At 40.7% G+C, this 21,226-nt stretch overlaps 2 protein-coding genes across 7 annotated transcripts in view; both read right to left on the bottom strand.

The window, feature by feature from the left end:
- LOC110526308 (putative solute carrier family 22 member 31) overlaps positions 1 to 12,247 on the bottom strand; it is a 23,070-nt gene extending 10,823 nt beyond the window's left edge. The window contains 4 exon segments of the mRNA XM_090238530.1: positions 581 to 749; positions 7,491 to 7,645; positions 7,826 to 7,929; positions 10,439 to 12,247. Coding sequence (XP_090094656.1) covers positions 581 to 749; positions 7,491 to 7,645; positions 7,826 to 7,929; positions 10,439 to 10,828 — 818 coding nt within the window. The 5' untranslated portion in view covers positions 10,829 to 12,247.
- A 5,081-nt stretch (positions 12,248 to 17,328) lies between these two features.
- ankrd11 (ankyrin repeat domain 11) overlaps positions 17,329 to 21,226 on the bottom strand; it is a 184,426-nt gene continuing 180,528 nt past the window's right edge. For 5 of the 6 annotated variants that reach the window (XM_036980649.2, XM_036980651.2, XM_036980646.2 and 2 more), the window contains 4 exons: positions 20,947 to 21,045; positions 20,489 to 20,656; positions 18,923 to 19,015; positions 17,329 to 18,803 (listed from right to left, as the gene is read on the bottom strand). In XM_036980649.2, coding sequence (XP_036836544.2) covers positions 18,618 to 18,803; positions 18,923 to 19,015; positions 20,489 to 20,656; positions 20,947 to 21,045 — 546 coding nt within the window. In that variant the 3' untranslated portion in view covers positions 17,329 to 18,617. The remainder of the gene's footprint in view (positions 18,804 to 18,922; positions 19,016 to 20,488; positions 20,657 to 20,946; positions 21,046 to 21,226) is intronic. The other variant, XM_036980652.2, reaches the window with a different exon arrangement.

The following is a 21,226-nucleotide window of genomic DNA, read 5'->3' as shown; positions in this document are numbered from 1 at the left end:
GTATGTTTGTGTGTATGTGTGTGTGTGTGTGCGTATGTTTGTGTGTATGTGTGTGTGTATGTGTGTGTGTATGTGTGTGCGTATGTTTGTGTGTATGTGTGTGTGTATGTGTGTGTGTATGTGTGTGCGTATGTTTGTGTGTATGTGTGTGCGTATGTTTGTGTGTATGTGTGTGCGTATGTTTGTGTGTATGTGTGTGCGTATGTTTGTGTGTATGTGTGTGTGTATGTTTGTGTGTATGTGTGGGCGTATGTTTGTGTGTATGTGTGTGCGTATGTTTGTGTGTATGTGTGGGCGTGAGAAGTCAGTATAAAATGAATTGATTTGTATTCTTGACTTCAGAACGTTCCCGTGAATAAACATTTAACTTTGGTTTCCTTTTCTATCAATATCTTACAAATCCTGATATAACAGACTAAGGGTAACTTAATTGAATTGGTAAATGAACATGAGTATAGAATTCTCCTGACAATATCACAAAATGTATAAGAAAAAAAAACACACAAAAAACAACAATTGTAAAAAAAATAATAATAATTGTCTCGCGGGCTGGATTGAAGAATGCTTATGACAGACTCACCACCAATAGGAGAGCAACAGGAGCAGTGGCAAGGTTGCCACTGCTTGAAGAACTGGCCAATCACGACACAGCACCGCCAGCCCTGGCAACAAGAGCTCTGCCACGACGGCAAAGAAACCACTGACCATTTCAACCATGAGACGATGGGGAGGGTCACACAGCTCCAGTCCTGGAGAACACAAAGGGAGAAGCAGAGAGGATGAAGGAAGGAGATAGAGGAAAGAGAGAAGGAAAATGCAAATAAAACTATTTGTGACCATTTGTGTGGTGTGAAATTCATCTCTACTTTGACCTAAACTCCAATGCCCTAGTTATTCTCCTTCAAAACCCCTCACAGAGAAAACAAAGGGAAAAAACACACATTTTCTTCCATTATGTTCTGTCCTGCTATTGTTCCCCCACTCCCCATTTGAAGAACTCCCTGGCAGTAGATCACAGAGGCAGTCCTCCAGAATACAGCCTAAAACCAACATTTAACCAGTGACCTTAGAGGAATGTAAGAAGAGCAAATGTGTGTGTGGCTGTGTTAAAGACTGCGGTGGGCCTCCCTCTCAGGCTGTATCTAGCACCATTACTCCCACACACAGAAGGGTCTTAAAAACACATGGAGCACTGCTTGACCGCTTTCACTCAGCAAAGAACACACCATTTCACACAATTAGCTCACAATCACAGGAAGGTTACAGCAAGAAAACCCCAAACCCCCTAACAATGGAACAACACTGGGGAGGGGGACGACTCTTGGTCTAGGGATGGCCTAGCCCAGAGAGCCTTGAGTTACCTCACACTCAAGCCATCTCTGAGAGAGGGAGGGGGTGTAAAGGGGGAAGGAGAGAGTCAGTGAATAAGTAATGCTCAGCTTGGCTCCAGGCTGTGTGTTCCAACCAGTGCCCTTTGAACCCTAATAAGACAGCAGTGCAACAAGATGGCACCCGGTGACCCGGGTATGGGACCACAACCCCTAACCTGTCACCCTCCCCTACCCCTTTAACATCCCCCAATCACTTTTCCCTCCAGTGATCCTTGATGTTTATTGGCAACAGAGGGAAACCCCTGTGGAATCATGGGACATAAGGTAAGGACTTTCTAACCCCCATAGCAGCAATAGAGGGCTATGGTCAACCTGGAAGTAACAAACATAAATCCGGGTCATTCCAAATAGTATGACACGTTTCGTATGGTATTTATTAATTTGTGGCTATCCATCATCCATTTCGTACGATATGTTACGAATTGCAATTCGTACAATATGTTACGAATTCCAATTTGTTGTAGCTAATGTTAGCTAGGTGGCTAACTTTAGCTGGGTTTGGAGTTAAGGTTAGGAGTTAGGTTAAGGTTAGGGGAAGGGTTAGCTAACATGCTAAGTTGCAAAGTAGCTTAAAAAATAGAAAGTAGTAGAAAATGTTAAAATCAAAAGTTGTCAGTGATGAGATTCAAACACACAATCTTTGGGTTGCTAGATGTTAGGCGTTCGCGTTATATGCCCAGTCCACCCATCCACACTGCTTTTGTTTGCCTTCTGTCTTATGTAACCATACCAAACATAACATACTCATTTGAGTGTCTCCGATTTACTTATACTATGTTATGTCGAGTCTATGAGACCAGGTTGCTATGGGAAGTATGGGGGAATGCCACACAGCCTCTTTTAAAAAAAAATTTTACAACGTCAATATGTATTTGTTCTCAATGTATTGACGTGAAACTGGTAACAGTTGAGAAAAAAGTCAATAGTTGGAAGAGTTAATTGAAAATAATGCTTGATTTAATTAGATAGTCTGATGAAAAAGTATCTTCTCTTTAACCATATGGACAATATTGACACACAAAAAATGTAAACTATATATGAATACAGTTATCCAAGTATAAATGACCAGAGTTACGATAGATTACCAAAATGACTGAAGATTCCCGTAACTTTGGTTAATTACCAGTAGCTTTGCAGTACTTTTAGAAGAATGCAAATGACATGTAGTGGCAGCGAATTGTCTCAGTTCCATTTATTTCTATGCAATATTGACATGATTGATTAATCTGTGTGTGCTATTGATTAAAGTAGAACAAGCTAATCAATTTCAGTCTGGAGTGACCTTTGGTAACTGTTGATGGGTGAGCAGTTAAGGTACTAATTTAGCAAAATACAATGAACAAAAATATAAATGCAACTTCAAAGATTTTACAGAGTTACAGTTAATATAAGGAAATCAGTCAAAAATAATAATAATTAGGCCCTATTCTATGGATTTCACATGGGAATACAGATATGCATCTTTTGGTTACAGATACCCGAAGAAAATAAAAAAAGAATTAGGGGCATGGATCAATATCTGGTGTGACCATCATTTGCCTCATGATTGTGGCCTGTGGAATGTTGTCCCACTCCTCTTCAATGGCTCTGTGAAGTTGCTGGATATTGGCAGGAACTAGAACAAGCTCTCACACACGTTGATCCAGAGCATTCCAAACATGCTCAGAATGTGACATGTCTGGTGAGTATGCAAGCCATGTGGAACATTTTCAGCTTCCAGGCATTGTGTACAGATTCTTGCGACATGAAGCCATGCATTATCATGCTGAAACATGAGGTGATGGAGGCGGGTGAATGGCACGACATTGGGCCTCAAAATCTCGTCACGGTATCTCTGTACATTCAAATTGCCATCGATAAAATGCAATTGCGTTTCTTGTACGTAGCTTATGCCTGCCCATACCATAACCCCACCGCCACCATGGGGCACTCTGTTCACAAAGTTGACATCAGCAAATCGCTCGCCCAAGCAACGCCATACACTCAGTCTGCCATCTGCCCCGTACAGTTGAAACCGGGATTCATCCGTGAAGAGCACACTTCTCCAGCATGACAGTGGCCATCGAAGGTGAGCATTTGGCAAGAGCTCTGGTGGACATTCCTGCAGTCAGCATGCCAATTGCACTCTCCCTTAAAACTAGAGATATCTGTAACATTGTGTTGTGTGACATTTTAGAGTTTCCTTTTATTGTCCCCAGCACAAGGTACACCTGTGCACATGTTATTTAATCAGCTTCTTGATATGCCACATCTGTCAGGTGTATGGATTATCTTGGCAAAGGATAAATGCTCACTAACAGGGATGTAAACAAATTTGTGCACACAATTTTAGAGAAGTAAGCTTTTTGTAGCTATGGAAGATTTCTGGGAAATTTTATTTCAGCTTATGAAACCAACACTTTACATGTTGCATTTATATTTTTGTTCAGTATACAAGTGACGTGTGTATAGGGAGCATTTTAAAAAATCTATTGTCTTCAACATCAGAACTTATTTCAGCATATTGATATGAATTTGGACATTTAAAACTGGTGTTTTGACACCATGACAACAGGAAGCAGCAACAGTATTTTTCTCAACTTATGTTTTAGTAATATAAACTATTATAAACTAGTAAAGAAACGTCCTCTCACTGCCAACTGTGTTAATTTTCAGCAAACTTACCGTGTAAATATTTGTATGAACATAACAAGATTCAACAACTGAGACATAAACTGAACAAGTTACACAGACATGTGACTAACAGAAATTGTATAATGTGTCCCTGAACAAAGGGGGGTCAAAATCAAAAGTAACAATCAGCATCTGCATTAAGTACTGCAGTGCATCTCCTCCTCATGGACTGCACCAGATTTGCCAGTTCTTGCTGTGAGACGTTACCCCACTCTTACACTAAGGTACCTGCAAGTTCCTGGACATTTCTGGGGGGAACAGCCCTAGCCCTCACCCTCCGATCCAACAGGTCCCAGAGGTGCTCAATGGGATTGAGATCCGGGCTTCTCGCTGGCCATGGCAGAACACTGACATTCCTGTCTTGCAGGAAATCACGCACAGAACGAGCAGTATGGCTGGTGGCATTGTCATGCTGGAGGGTCATGTCAGGATGTGCCTGCAGGAAGGGTACCACATGAGGGAGGAGGATGTCTTCCCTGTTACGCACAGCGTTGAGATTTCCTGCAATGACAACAAGCTCATTTCTATGATGCTGTGAATACACCGCCCCAGACCATGACTGACCCTCCACCTCCAAATCGATCCCGCTCCAGAGTACAGGCCTCGGTGTAACGCTCATTCCTTAGACGATAAAAGCGAATCCAACCATCACCCCTGGTGAGACAAAACTGCGACTCTTCAGTGAAGAGCACTTTTTGCTAGCCCTGTCTGGTCCAGCGACGGTGGGTTTGTGCCCATAGGCGATGTTGTTGCCGGGTGATGTCTGGTGAGGACCTGCATTATAAAAGGCCTACAAGCTTACAGTCCAGCCTCTCTCAGCCTATTGCAGACAGTCTGAGTAATGATGGAGGGATTGTGCGTTCCTGGTGTAAATCGGGTAGTTGTTGTTGCCATCCGTTACCTTATTTTATTATTATTAATTCACCTTTATTTCACCAGGTAGGCTAGTTGAGAACAAGTTCTCATTTACAACTGCGACCTGGCCAAGATAAAGCACAGCAGTTCGACACACACAACAACACAGAGTTACACATGGAATATACAAACATACAGTCAATAATACAGTAGAAAAAAATCTAAGTCTATGTACCATGAGTGCAAATGAGGTAAGGGAGGTAAGGCAATAAATAGGCCATGGTGGCGAAGTAATTACAACATAGCAATTAAACACTGGAATGGTAGAATGTGCAGAAGATGAATGTGCAAGTAGAGATACTGGGGTGCAAAGGAGCAAGATAAATAAATAAATACAGTATAGGGATGGGGTAGTTGAATTTGCTGTTTACAGATGGGCTATGTACAGGTGCAGTGATATGTGAGCTGCTCTGACAGATGGTGAGGGAGACATGACTCTCCTGCTTCAGTGATTTTTGCAGTTCGTTCCAGTCATTGGCAGCAGAGAATGGGGCCTGTCCCGCAGGTGTGATGTTCGGATGTACCAATCCTGTGCAGGGGGTTGTTACACGTGGTCTGCCACTGCGAGGATGATCAGCTGTCCGTCCTGTCACCCTGTAGGGCTTTCTTAGGAATCTCACAGTACGGACATTGCAATTTATTGCCCTGGCCACATCTGCAGTCCTCATGCCTCCTTGCAGCATGCCTAAGGCACATTCACACAGATGAGCAGGGACCCTGGGCATCTATCTTTTGGTGGTTTTCAGAGTCCTTTTTAGTGTCCTAAGTGTTCATAACTGTGACCTTAATTGCCGAACACCTGTAAGCTGTTAGTGTCTTAACGACCGTTCCACAGGTGCATGTTCATTCATTGTTTATGGTTCATTGAACAAGCATGGGAAAGAGTGTTTAAACCCTTTACAATGGAGATCTATGAAGTTATTTGCATTTTAATAATTATTTTTGAAAGACAGGGTCCTGAAAAAGGGACCTTTCTTTTTTTACATGGTACTTACAATTTTTTAACATGTTTCTACTTAAATCAGGTAAAAACTACCGAATGAACCCAAAAATGTGCTAGGATTGATTGATTTTGATGATATTAGTGAAATTGTGAGAATGAGTTCGTCCTGGCTTCCCACAGATCATTGTCCCTACACAACGCTAAGGGAAGCACTTTGTGTGGGACCTTCTGATATATGGGTTTGGTCGATACTTATCCAACAGATGTTAGCCACTGACACACTTCTGAGTGAGAAGTAATAAAAACTGCTATTAAATATATTTAAATATATTTTGCCGACTGCTTTAATTCAGCTAAACAAAGTCGGATGTAGAACTCCCACCTGAACTGTCCAGAATACAGAAATCTACAATATGATCCACATGACCATTTCACAAATTATATTACATTTTGAAGAGGAAATGTGATTACATTTCACAGAAATACACTGCGCTGACGTAAGAACAATACCAGTAACTGCCCTAGGCTTGGGCGGTATACCGTATACCGGGGTATTTAGAAATAGCCACAGGAGGCTTTTTTAATACCGTCAATACCAAAGTTTTTCAATAAATTTACATTTGTAGCTTTTTAAGTAAATACCTGCAGTCAACTTTTGCAATACTTTAGGAAATAAAGCTGACCGCGTTCTTCATTTCACCTTTCACATTACGAAGCTTACCGCAGTTCCCCAGAACAGTTGAGCCAGTTAAGTGTTTGTTTGTAAATTGCACAGCGGGGAAAAAGCAGGAGCAGTTGAGTTGAGCTGTGAATTGACAGGGGTCGTGTTTCATATTTAAAGTCAACAGTTTTTTTGCTTCAATAGTGATCAGGGCCGTGCAACTACTAACTAAACCACTACTGTTTTCCTTCACAGAAAATACATTTGTGCAACACATTCAGAAAGTGCGCAACGCTATTTGGCTGGCAGCCACACAAGTGAATGAGCTTACAATGAAAAAGCAAGTTTTTTTTTTGCTTGAAGTTTTTTGCTTGAAGTTAATATTGCATTTTACCAGAGAAAAGTAGACGACTACACCGAGAAAAGTACAGGAGAAAAGCAGCTACACATCAGTCAGAGCGCTGTCTGCTGAAAGAATGCCCATTGGTGAATTCCCAGAGTGGAAAAGTGCAACTGAAGCACAAAATGTGTCTGATACAGAGCAGAAATTACAATAAGAAGCATTTTAGATCTGCGTTTATAAAAAACGCAGCAAGATATTTCTTATAAGTTTTATATTTATTTTCTGGGTGACAAACGCTTGCATTTTGCATTAACGCAACCCTCAAATTTACACTTGCTAGTTATCTACGTAAATGGCTGAATTAATAAGGAGACGGCATCATATAGTGTTAGCTTTCTTCTGTGTTTGGAAAGTCAAAGCCCTTTGGATGACTTATCTGTACAGCTTCCCCTGCCATCATGGACAGTTGCTGCTTTGCGTGATGCATTATTGTCTCTACCTTCTTGCCCTTTGTGCTGTTGTCTGTGCCCAATAATGTTAGTAGGGTGAGTCAAGTGTACTTACTGGTGAGGTAAGAGGATAGGAAGACCCCAGCCAACATGGCGCCCTGAGACAGGCGTAGCAGCAGAAACACTACAGGGCTGTTGGACAGACACACAGCTACTCCTAACAGACCGGACAGAGACACAGACAGCAGGAAGCCCTGTCGACGACCCAACCTGAACATAGAGAAAAGACACATAGCTTCCCATGCACACATATTAAACATTAATAACAGCCTAATACCATCAATAACATAAACATGAAATATGTGTGGTGAAATTAATACAATTGTAGTTCACAATTATACAAAAATACAACAGAAACATCACACACACAAAATGCAGAAGTGTAGCTACCAGTCACACACTGTGCCCAGGAGGACATATCCCACAATCCACCCTGTCATGAAGCAGATGTGCTGCAGAGGAATCTTCCAGTAGTCAACACACACTAGGTTCCACTGTGGAGCGGAGAGAGAGAGAGAGAGAGAGAGAGAGAGAGCGAGATGGTGAGTCATTCCACCTCAAAAAGAGCAATAAGTGGATTGACACCCACCATCTCAGATTGTTCTGAAATAGTTTCTGTAGTTAGAAAAAGATAAGATAGTGGCCTCCTAAGTGGGAGGCCACAATCCGGGTTAGATCCCTGGCTGTGTTGCAGCCGGCCACAACCGGGAGACCCATGAGGCGGCGCACAATTGGCTTAGCGTCGTTCGGGTTAGGGGAGGGTTTGGCCAGCTAGAATGTCCTTGGCACATCACGCTCTAGCGACTCCTTGTGCTGTACGATGTTGGTACAGATGGTTTTCGGGTTAAGCGAGCAGTGTCAAGAAGCAGTGCGGCTTGGCAGGGTCGTGTTTCGGAGGACGCATGGCTCTCGACCTTTGCCTCTCCCGAGTCTGTACGGGAGTTGCGGCGATGGGACAAGACTAACTACCAATTGGATAACACGAAAAAAGGGGTAAAAATGTTTTTAAAAAAAATAGATTAGCATTCCTGAAACATTATTTGTTGAAATATAATTGATTTGACCCAAATTGGCAATTTTAAATGTACAGGATTCATATAGTAACTATTTGGTTGCAATCGATTAGCTTAATTTCTCAGAGATAAAATTATTTTCAATAAAATAATGTTTCAGGAAGGCTAATCTTATCTGTTCCTAACTACAGAAATGATTTCAGAACAATCTGAGATGGCAGGTGTCATGGCTTTCTGAAATGACATGGAATGACCCTTTTGCCACATAGTTAGGAATGAGGTAAAAGAGCCAAGTCAATGGAGCCACTGAAATAATGACATAATGGGTGGCCTATTTCTTCATCCAGGATTGCATTACCAGGGTAGAGAAATTCCAGGGACAGATTGAGCATACCCTATTTTTAAGGACTGTTAATAAACATGCTTGGAAAATGTTTGAGACTGTAGCTCCATTATCCCTTGTTATTATATAAGTAAGAATTAAAGGCCAGTGGCACACACACACACACACACACACACACACACACACACACACACACACACACACACACGAGGGCAATGGAAATCCTTGTGCGAAGGAGGAGGAATTCAGCTGTGTGATAGATATCATCTCCTGATTGAATAAGAGTGACTGCAGATAGGTTTATCACATTAGAGCCACTGCACTGTTTGGTTTCCTGTGCCTTCCACCATTCTTCACCCTACTCTAACACTTTCTTTCTTCCTCCCTCCCCCATCTAATAATTTCATTTGCTCCTTTTTCCTCCCTTGCTTCATCTCTTGATCTGTCCCTATCATCCCACCCGCTAAAAATCAGGGCCAGAAGGACATCCATCCCTGCTGTATGATGTTGATACCCCTGTGGGGACATGAACAAACGTCCTGTGACATCATGGAGAGGAAATCCAGGAGCAGGGGGAGGGGCTGGTTGCCAGGGAAACATGCACGAGAAAATACACCACATCAGGACTACTGTTTGCCTTGTTGAATTCCTGTACAGCCCGCACACCCTGTCTCTCTCACACGCACACCAGTATTTGCCTTGTGTCTGCAGATTTGAGTAACTGCTGATACTTTTGTATACCAATAATCCCGTTCCAGTATTTGCAGTGGGATGGGCCTGCCCCTTTTTTGATATTATAATCGCTGGTGAGGTTTGTCCAGGTGCAATAAGTCAACATTTAGTTAACTTTTCCCAAGACGCAAAACAGGGCAGCGTTAGAGAGGCATTGACTGTGCTAGTCTGAAATAAGAATATAGGCCTAGTAGTAAGAAATATGAAAAGGGTTCCCTTAGAGCCAAATAAATTCAGTTGAACTCGAGTGTTCCTTGGTTATGAGATGGCTAAGGGTCAGTACAGAAAGATGAATGCTCATCCTAGACTGACCCCTCATGTGCTCTGTTGAGGACATATCTTCCCAGCAACTCCATCAGGGTGGAAGAACATGGTTGTCCCTGCATTTCCTGTTGTGCTGCTATCATCACATAATCACACATTCACCCATATTTCATGGCTCTGCACAGCAGTTTCGTTATGTAATTATTATATAAAACAGACTAATGTGATCTGATAAATAGTGCTAATAGGATTTTTTGTTGTTGAAATCTGGTAATCAAATTCAGCACATAACCAAAACACCATGTATCCTAGAGTAGGCCTATTGATGACCAACTCTAGCCCCAGCAATCTGTCTGGGGCAAGCTCAATTAACACAAATGGGAATTAAAAAGTTGCAAACCCCAAAGTAATAGGCTAAACCCAAATGTACTTTGAGTAGCCGACTTTGAATGGATGAATAACATTCGACAGGGCTTGGCAAAGATATTTACACATTAGCCTGAAAAGGCGGCTACTTGTAAACCAAATCAGGTAAGGTAAATGCGTCGTCATAAAAACATCACTAGCACACGAATGATTGCTAATCTGGCAAAAGCACAAACTCTCCTAAAACAACCACAAACCATCGAATCCAAGTATATATTTGTTTACCTCTGTCACGTAGTTGCTCTGAAGCGCAGCAGCTTGGTCGTACTCCCATCCTCTCGTACATGGCACTATCTCCTTTGGAATGCTGTCTATGAAGTTGGAGACGTTTCTAGGGTACTTATAAAGTTTACAGTGACTCAGTCCAGAACCATTCACCCACGGTATGGCAAAATTGAGATACCCTTGTCTGGAATAATTACTGAAAAGAAAACCCGAAGGTAAAAGGGTCGGGTCGGGTTTACAGTGGTACGACCCGGGAATCAGGGTGTAAAAAACGTCGCAAAAAAGATTCAGCATCACAGCAAAATTCGGAAACCAGCTGAATATGGAAACAATTCTGTTATATCGTCCATATCCACCGATTTTGGTATAAATCTTCGTTTCAAAGTCCATTGTTAGAGACAATGCCGAGACAGCTGTTAGTCAGTAGTGTTGGACATCCACACACACCGCTGGGCATGGCAGGATAGGTTAGATGAGATAGCACAACTCCAGCCAAGTGGGCAGGTCGGTGAGTAACCGAAGTGTCATTGGTGGGAAGTCTATCTGCTCGTAGATCAGTGTTTGTACGCACTGTGGCCTAGGCCTATTTCGCACTGACAGATCGACATATTTCTTAACTTTATTTAGAGGATGGCAGAAGGGATCGGGTTGTCAAATCAATGTTTACGGTGTCATTCACTTAACATGGTCACCAAACACTGCTCGAGGAGTCAGGTAACAGGTGGGGTGAAGAGGCCTACTGGAATTATATTTTGGTGTGGATGTGTCACTGTCAATGGAAACGCTTGTATGATTTCAAATGGTTACCCTCTTCATATCTGGCTCATAAGTAACCTACTATAAATACTTCTGTGTCAACAAATATAATGGCATCTACTGGTCATTTTGCATGGCAAAAAATAGGCCTGTTATACCCACAGGTCTAAGTTTTTCTCAAAAGTCAAAACCCCTCATGATCATAGATCTAAATATCAGCCTAAACACACACTTTTCCAGGCGTCCTCCTACTAGCCAAGTAAAAGATAAGAGCCAGTGTTTCCGCTACCCATGTATAGACAGTTTTCTAATTGGTTTCAGTTGACCACTTTGATGCCACAGAAGCCTGAATGTTGCCTTTGAGGGCCTTTGGGACAAACCAGGGATTAAATATAGGGATGAAATTAAAATGTAAATGAAATCTGGTGCAACACATCCCTTCTCATACTCAGACTGATGATTTGTTGAACATTGTCCCTGCCAAATAAAGTATACATAGGTGTAAAGTGTTACGTGACATGTGATTGGTATTCTATCAACTTAACTTGCCTGTGATAAATATGCTAACCAATCTTAATTAATAAAAATGAACTGTTGTTAAAGTTCCTCATTTGGCTCAGAAACTGTGTGCGCGTGTTGGCATGGTGCTAAAATAGACGTGCCCATCTCCCGAATGACACAAGGCATATTTAAGAGTGTATGAATGAGGACAAAGTAAAAGCAGAAAACAGGAAATATTTCAGAATTTTATTTACGAACATAATCTCTGAGGAACAACAGCAGTTCTCGCGCTCTCTGTACATGCAACTGTAGAAAATAACAATTTAGAATTTTTCTTATCAGTTTAGTCTTTTTTAATTTTCTCGCCTTTGTTTTTGCAGGAAATCAACACAGCTAGAGGTGAAAGTACTGGATCTTTTACAGCACTGACGATAGCATCAACAAACCCCTTCCCCCATAGCTGCTCCAACAATATGTACACAATTCAACTACATTGTACAAATAAAAAAAGTGACGTTGTTACATCACCTGCAGCGAGCGCACCGTCTCGTTGCTGTTAGAACCCCACATTCTACGCAAGTTTAGACTAGTACAAAGAGGAGGGTGCAAAACGTCCTGGGATATTTATTTACAACTATGTACAATGTCTCCAACGCATTACAGGAGGAAAATTTACACAGCGGAGACCTTTAACTGAAACATACCACAGGTGTCAGAAAGATAATAAATAGGTTATTTGTCACCATTTAAAGAGTAGTTCTCCATGCTTTATTAGTCATTTCCCATTCTAAAGAATAAGCTACTGTCTTGTTCAATAAAGGAAACTAGAAAAAGGCTTGAAATTGTGATTCTATTATGTAAAATAACAGTATGTCCAGTTAAATATTAAATGAACACTCAGATGGACACAGTAGAGGTAACTTGTTGCAGACTGATGAGGTCACAGGGTAATCTAGGGCATGGCCAAGTGGTTCACAGTAGGGGGGAGAAGGGAATGAGACCGGTGTACATTTCCTAATATAAATGATTCTTCACTGGTGTGGCTTGGAAATAATATTTGGATGTGTGTATGAGACACCGTTGTCTCGACAAAAATCACAGGGGATGTTGTCTTGATCAACCAAATGTATACATTTTTTTGAATGAAAAATAATTTGAATGGTTAAAACTATTGCTCTGTATGTTTGCTGCAAGCTTTGAATTCTAAGGTTAGATTTGACACTAATTAGCCATCACAATTTCAAGCCTTTGTGGTTCAATAAATGATGAAATAAAGAAATCAAGGCAGGGCTCAAACCGTTAAGGTGAGAGAGACGAAACACACTTGATGTCTTGTAAACAATATTGAGGGTGTGGGGGTGTAGTAACGGTATACATTCTGCTCATAAGAAGTGATTGACATGCCACTGGTGTTTTATGCTTCGTACAGAAGAAAAAACCCAAGACAAAAAGACAACACAACACACTCTGATCTAAAACACAAGAGGATTCTGTTGACAAAACTCCCTCTCCCCCGCAGAAAAAGCACTAAAAAACAAAATCAAATAAAAAAAATGAGGGCTTAAATCAAACTGCTGAAGTCTACATGACGCTGACTACCTGTGCTATGACATTTATTTATGCGTTTACTGCCTTATGACTAGATTTTCCTCTTTCAAAATGTCCAGGACTACAACTAGTCAACTGCCCGTACACTGGAGTAGCAACACCCATTGCACTTGAATAGACACCTCATACACAGCTATGTTGAAAGTGTGTACATAACGTCACAAAATGTCACTTGATATTGCCATTAGGATGAATGTGCAGATCACAGACTCAATCTTTTTTTTAAATCAGGACCAACCAAAAATAAGGAAACAATCAATTCTCACAAGTCAATATTCCAATTGGATAAAAAACATTTTTTTCTTAACTATCACTTTTGCACCATTCTTCCCCCCTTTGTGTACGAGTTAACTTAGTCTGCTTTTTTGGTTCATAATTGTCTAGGCCTTACTCTTAGCATGGTAAACAACACAATAGAGCAAAGTATGATGGCCTACTGAATATGAATCAAACGGAACATTAAAACTTCCTGATACCCCTGACAAATACCTACACTTGGTACACTGGAGAAGCTAAAGTGAAACAAACTATCTGCCTGTTAATATCACCATCCACCAAATCGTTCTGAATAAACTATGATGAAACTTGCTTTTAGAGTGATTAGTCATAAAAAGGATTATTGACTAACAAAAAAGGAATTTGATTAAAAGGCTAATTTAAAAAAAATCTCATTCATGGGCATGTAAGTCAAACCTAGTTCTTTAAAAATCGCAGAGGAGTATGATCTTTACTTTGGCTCCACCCTTTGAGTATTCCCCTTATACTGTACACTTATCTCCACTACTGTACAAAACTAGATAAATAGAGGGGGTCCATACTTGCGAACATTAGAAAAAATTTGAGTTTAAACTTTCTCTGTCTCAAAATATGCATCAGCCAATTCAAATCGCTGACATAGTTGTATTTGACAAGGCTACGTTAGCTGTTGCACATTACATAACCTGGCACATTTAGCCCTATGCTAGCCTGACCAGTTGGCAGTGATTATTTCCTGTAACAAATTCCACATCAGCCTATCAAAGATCTCAGACTTCACATCCACCAACCAATGGCATTACTTAATATAGATCAACTTGGCCACCAGAGGAATATTTTAAGCTTCCAAATTCAAGGTTTACATTTGTTCAACTTGGTCTGTAAAGTATAGCGTCCCAATATTGCATGACACATCCTTGACTATGCTGATACTACCTACTAACGTTGGACAAAATTCAAAAGGCATGTTTTCGCATATATGACAAAATCACAAGTTTATGCTTATCCGTTTCACACACATCCATGTGGTTTTAGGGGGAAAGAAATATAAAGGGTCATTTAAGTTTATCGTACATTGGCCCAAAAAAGTCAAACCATTATGGTCCTGTCAAATAGCCGTCATGTACCCCTACTACCATCGCAGCGAGGAGTCATATGCTGCTAAGGCAATTAGAGGCCCCTTCATGTCAAGCTTTTTTGTTGAAGATCTAATGGCAACATTTTTCTCTCAATATCTGTGTATCAATTAAGTACCCTACTGTGATTGTCAAAAAGAAATAGCTTCTCCAGCAAGAACTTTGATAGGACTGTCTGGGAGTGGTCAGAGGGGCCTTATGGGAGGGATGCGTCACCTGAAAACAAAATGATTGGCAGAGAGGAGGGCAAACTCTGTTATTGGTCTATTACACTTACATTCACCAGGCAGTCTAAAAAAAACACCCAGCCAAACCAGCTGATATTTCAAACCGCTCTTACACTAAAAGTGCATTATAATTTTGATCATATCTGTATTCCAATCTCAGTGTGGAAATATATATAAAGCAATGGAAAAAAACTTTACTAGTGGTCCTCAAAGCTCGATTCAAATAACTAATATGTGATGTGGATGATTTTTATAATGCATATAAAATGTTAAAATAAAATGAAAATAAGTGGTGATTTTGGTCTAACAGTAAAGTTATACTATGCTATTATATTTGGTATGTTAGGCCTATGTAGAATACTAATGAATCATTAAGTGATCTTGCGAGACATTGATTCAGCTTTGATCTAAACTTTATTCAAATTCTTAAGTCTATTGACGTACCTGTGCAACAAATCTGATAAACCTAAAAAAAAATCCAATAAAAATCTGTCAATTTAAGCAAGAGATATATCTCAATCCACCACATCCACCCATGTCGGCCTTCCGTATCTGCTGTGGAAAGTGGCAGAGCTGTTTGTCAGACCAAGAGACATTTTGAAAATCAGTCTTCTCACGAAAATGTCTGTAGCTTCCAAACGGTTGGCCTACAAACTAATATGACCACACTATGGGAAGATGAGACTTAAGAACACGATGGGGTTTTAGTTTTGCTCTACAACCCCCACAACTGTCACGGGACATGTAACCCAGTATCGGTAATTCAAATTTAAGTAGAATTATGGAGGTAGTTTTGTGCCAAAAAAAGGGGTTAAATATGTGTCACCCCAAAAAATATATAGACTTTTCCTGATCTCCCAGATATAGGACAGATACTTCAAAATCTTAATCCTTATGATTTACATTTTTTTTTTTACACTGTCTGTTTTTCCATTTATGAATCAGTTATTCAATTAGTTTCTATAGCATAGTAGTGAAGCCCAAATTCTTTATTTTATCATACCTAGTGGGGTCCTAAAATTCTAAATCAAATAGCTAAATAATCCACGGTATGACCATTTTAAAACAATTCCATATGTTAAACTCCCCTCACCTCCAAAGGCTTTGAGGTTTAACAAGCACCATTCTGAGAAATGGCAGACAGTTGCAAATGACCAGGAGCCAGGCTCACTACATTGAGCTATTGGTCCAGTTGAAACTTCATGTGTGTTTTTTAAAACTTTGATTAGCAGATGGTACCGGTTGACATCTGTTAAGGATGCTCTCATGGAAAAGGGTTCTAATTGCATCCAAGTCAAGATTTGAAATTGGCTGATGCAGAATTTGTAAACTGACATAATCACTACCTTCGGGTCAGGTTAGCATAGGGCTAAATGTGTCAGGTTATGTAATGGGAACAGCTAACATGGAGCATTTTATCACATGCAACTACGTCAAAGATTTGAATTGGCAGATGTGCATTTTGAGAGAAAATGTTTTTACTTACAAAAATACATCTTATGTTCGCAAGTATGGACCCAGGGAGTTTGGAAGCTAACACATCCCATAATTAAAGCAAGAATTCATTTTTAAAACCAATATGGAATGTGGCCTGTATCTTGTGGATAAACAGCTTTGCTAAAAATTAAGATTCTAAACATTTCTTTAGTTAAGTAGTTTTAGGTGGTATACGGTAGAGATCAGGAACAACAATGCCAATCTGATGTGGCCTGAAAAACGGTTAACCTGTAAATGATGCCTATGACAGTGACATTCAAAAAGGGAAGTTAAGGATTTCAAATGATTGAGTTGGCTGTCAGATCCCAAGTCTTGTGGCCTGAAAGTTCTCCAACGTCTGGATGAATATTATTCCTAAAGACCCAAACATACAATTAAAGTCCAATTAAATGGGTAGATGACATTTTAAAAAACAAAAACAAAAAGAAAATCCCACGCAGAATGAGAAAATAATGTGATGGTTTTGCTTGTTAGTGGCATTTCTTTCTTGACCAATCCAGATGTACGTACCCTTGTTTGACTTGCCCAACACCGAGTAAATAAAAAAATATTCACTGTAAAAAGGCATTTTCTTGGTTGAGATTTTTTTCAGATATAATTGTGTAATAAAGCAATGACTAATATAACTAATCTATTCTTTAAATCATTGTATAACCATTTTGCTACATCTGAGGACTATAGTTGTGGCCCTTAGTTTGGGCATTGTTCAATACGGTGGGGTTTTGTACTACCTATGTATGTTGTGGTGATACCAACACAGGTAACTTATTTTGACCAGCCCTGGACAAAACCTATAGATGGGAACGTTACTGTGCACTGGAGTCTTTAAAATACTGACAACGTGTGCACATTTTGGCCCATGGGTATGAGGGGGAAAGTGCTGCCCGAAAGTGAACTGTACATACAAAGATAATTTTTATTCATTTATTTTTTTACACTTAACTGAGTGATGTTACAGTACATACGTTATTTACAACTGTGCAGTAATGTGTGGCAAAATAAATTATCTAGAAGGCAGCAAGAATACATTGGTTAACGAATATAAAAACTGTACATCATTTACGGAATACCATTTTTTTTCAGTTTTCTTTTTTCCCATTAAACTAATATTGGCTCTGTAGTGTTTCAAGTCACTTCCTCAGAAACAATTAAATGCCCAAGTAAAGAAAGACAAAAAGAAGAATATTCTCCTCTAAACCACCATCTGTTTAGTCTTGAATCGCAACATTCTTGTATTATTCTTTTATCCTGTTTTTCCATTTGCAGTCATAGTTGCAGGTGAACAGGTATGTGTGTTCTACCTATCTTGGCAGAGTGTCAGAGGCTGGTTCTTCCTGCATGCAGAACCAGGTGACCAGACTCTAGTGGGGATGCTCCGGTTCATCCCCATTCTCTGCCTCACTCCTCTGTCCAGGCCATTAGGCGGAAGATGCCGCCTCTTCCCCTCCGACATTAACCCCCGACACACTATGGACCCTTGGCTGTACTCTGCTCCGGGGCAGGATGCTGGTTCTACCGGGTGTGGTGGTGGGCTGTGGACAGAGGGGACTGAAGCTCTCTTACTGAGTGTGGCCATATGGTTCCGACCAGAGAGACAGCGTCCACACAGACCCTCCTGTCCTTTCAACAGGAAGAGGCTGGAGGTCCCGCAGATATTACTTGTTGCACCACCACATCACGCATGCTTGCCCTTCTGGCCATGTGCTGCGTTCTCCTCCTCAAGGCTCACCTGGAGCTCTGTGTCCACTGTGGTGCCTCATTCTCATCCACCAGGAGATGATCCAGAATGGTGGGAGGGCTCCTCTCCAGCGTTCCTTTGTTGTTTGATTTTACGGGGACCAAAAAATTCAGAAAAATATTTCTATATCTTATCCCCTACTCTCTGTCCAAACATCACCTAAAAGGGAGGTGGTGTTGGGTGCTTCAAAGCAAAGCAGTTTTGCTTTTTATATTCTGAACAAAAGCATAAAAACTTGAGGGATGAAAGTGCAAGTTGTGATTTTCCCCAGTAAAAAGATGCATCTTCCTCTCATGGAAGGGAATCATTAGCAAGTTTTTTTATCTTTGAATTTTTTCTATATAATATATAGGTTTTATTCCTCTTCAAACCGGCTAGCCCTTACCATACGTTCTGTTTGATGTCTCTTTGAAAAGTGATGATATTTGACCTCTAACTCTGTGAACGAGTGCATGTTTCTGTCACGCGGGCAACAGCACAAAGTCATCGTTGACGTCAACCATTGGCACGTAGAAGGAGGGGACCTCGTTGACGCACAGAGACTTGTGTACAGCAGGGTCCAGCTCCTGCACCTTCAGTTGCCACTCCATCCTCTGCACTGCATTCAGGGCAGCTGCCTCATGCTGCTGCCGCATTAACAGACACGTCTGAGAAGAGAGAGAGGCCATTATGAACCAGCAGAAATACAACTGTCATACACAGATAGCCTGCATTTCAACCACATAGCAAATGTGCCGTAAAAGATGAAGTACAGTCATATCGTTACCTTCATGCGGTCATATTTGTCATCCACGTCTTGGATCCAGGAAATGAACTGGCGAGCGTTGAAGCGATCTCTCACTGACTTGTTCTCATCACCCTGAGTTAAAGATGACAAGAATGTCAGATTTGATTTTTTATATGTACACTACCGTTCAAAAGTTCGGGGTCACTTAGAAATGTCTTTGTTTTTGAAAGAAAAGCACATTTGTTGTCCATTAAAATAGCATCAAATTGATCAGAAATATAGTGTAGACATTGTTAAATGACCATTGTAGCTGGAAACGACACATTTCTAATGGAATATCTACAGAGGCGTACAGAGGCCCTTTATCAGCAACCATCACTCCTGTGTTCCAATGGCACATTGTGTCAACTAATCCAACTTGATCCTTTTAAAAAAGGATAGATCATTAGAAAACACTTTTGCAATTATGTTAGCACAGCTGAAAACTGTTGTTCTGATTAAAGAAGCAATAAAACGGGCCTTCTTTAGGCTAGTTTAGTATCTGGAGCATCAGCATTTGTGGGTTCGATTACAGGCTCAAAATGTCTAGAAACAAAGGCCTTTCTTCTGAAACTCGTCAGCCTATTCCTGTTCTGAGAAATTAAGGCTATTTCATGCAAAAAGCTACCATGAAACTTAAGATCTTGTACAGCGCTGTGTACTACTCCCTTCACAGAACAGCGTAAACTGGCTCTAACTAGAATACAAAGAGGAGTGGGAGGCCCCGGTGCACAACTGAGCAAGAGGACAAGTACATTAGTGTCTAGTTTGAGAAAGACGCCTCAAGTCCTCAACTGGCAGCTTCATTAAATCATAGCCGCAAAACCCCAGTCTTACCGTCAACAGTGAAGAGGCGACTCCGGGATGCTGGCCTTCTAAGCAGAGTTGCAAAGAAAAAGCCATATCTCAGACTGGCCAATAAAAAGAAAAGATTAAGATGGGCAAAAGAACACAGACAATAGGAACTCTGCTAGGAAGGCCAGCATCCCGGAGTCACCTCTTCACATGGAATAGCCTTCATTTCTCAGAACAAGAATAGACGGACAAGTTTCAGAAAAAAGGACTTTGTTTCTGACCATTTTGAGCCTGTAATCGAATCCACAAATGCTGATGCTCCAGATACTAAACTAGTCTAAGGCCAGTTTTATTGCTTCTTTAATCAGAACAACAGTTTCAGCTGTGCTAATACAATTGCAAAAGGGTTTTCTAATGATTAATTAACCTTTTAAATTGATAAACTTGGATTAGCTAACACAACGTGCCATTGGAACACAGGAGTGATGGTTGCTGACAATGAGCCTCTGTACGCCTATGTCGATATTCCATTAAAAAAAATCAGCCATTTCCAGCTACAAGTCATTTACAACATTAACAATGTCTACACTGTATTTCTGATCAATTTGATGTTATTTCAGACAAAAAATTTGCTTTTCTTTCAAAAACAAGGACATTTCTAAGTGACCCCGAACTTTTGAGTGGTAGTGTATATAAAATATTAAGAGTAATTGGAAGAGCTGACTAAACAAATTCCATGTGAATGGCCCTGTCTATCAACTTTTTGCCCACCTTTTTAACCACCCACAGACGCACCTGACTCTCTGTTGGCATGTTGTACACCTCAGAGTCCAGTAACATTGTGCAGGCACTGAATGGGACGGCCTGATTGGCTATCGTCCTTGCCGCTCTGCAATGGACCCGCAGTACTTCTTGCTCACATGAGACAATAAGCTTTTCCTGGAAGGAGAGATATAGAAAGTCAATACAATAAGACCGAAGAGAGGGGAGACAGACTGGACTTTTAACTTTACTTCAAAATCTTTTTGCGCAAACTGATAAGGTTCATGTGAAATGTCAATTTCTTTTACGATTGCATGGTTGGAGAAATGCCTATTGCAGTTTGGATTTCTATTACATAGCAGCTTTGAACATTCATCAAAGGATTGTTCAAAGCACTCCTTCTCAGTGCGACTTCAGAAGTGAGATGGATAGATATTAGGGAGGGTACAGTGAGCCCGTGTTCTTACCCTCTCTATGCTGTGCTGCAGTCTCAGCTTCCCCCTCACTGTCTCCTGCTGTCTAAAGAGCTCCTTCAGGGGCTCCGATAACGATGGAGGTGGAGCAATCTGAGAAACCATAGCAATGATTTGAGATTATGATGTAACCAATCTTTCCATTGCAACAAAGTTCAAACTTTTGTTGTAAATGTGCTGTGCGGTTATTATAGGTTACAGAACGCAGTTACTTGACGTGTATTATTGTATTGAAATAAAATCTATGAATCAACTGAAGTGTGAACATTTGTAG

The sequence above is a fragment of the Oncorhynchus mykiss genome, chromosome 6 (genome assembly GCF_057628025.1).
Source record: "Oncorhynchus mykiss isolate SJ-2025 chromosome 6, ASM5762802v1, whole genome shotgun sequence".
NCBI lineage: Eukaryota > Metazoa > Chordata > Actinopteri > Salmoniformes > Salmonidae > Oncorhynchus > Oncorhynchus mykiss.
The sequence above is the reverse complement of the archived record's forward strand: the minus strand, read 5'-3'. Positions and strand labels throughout refer to the sequence as shown.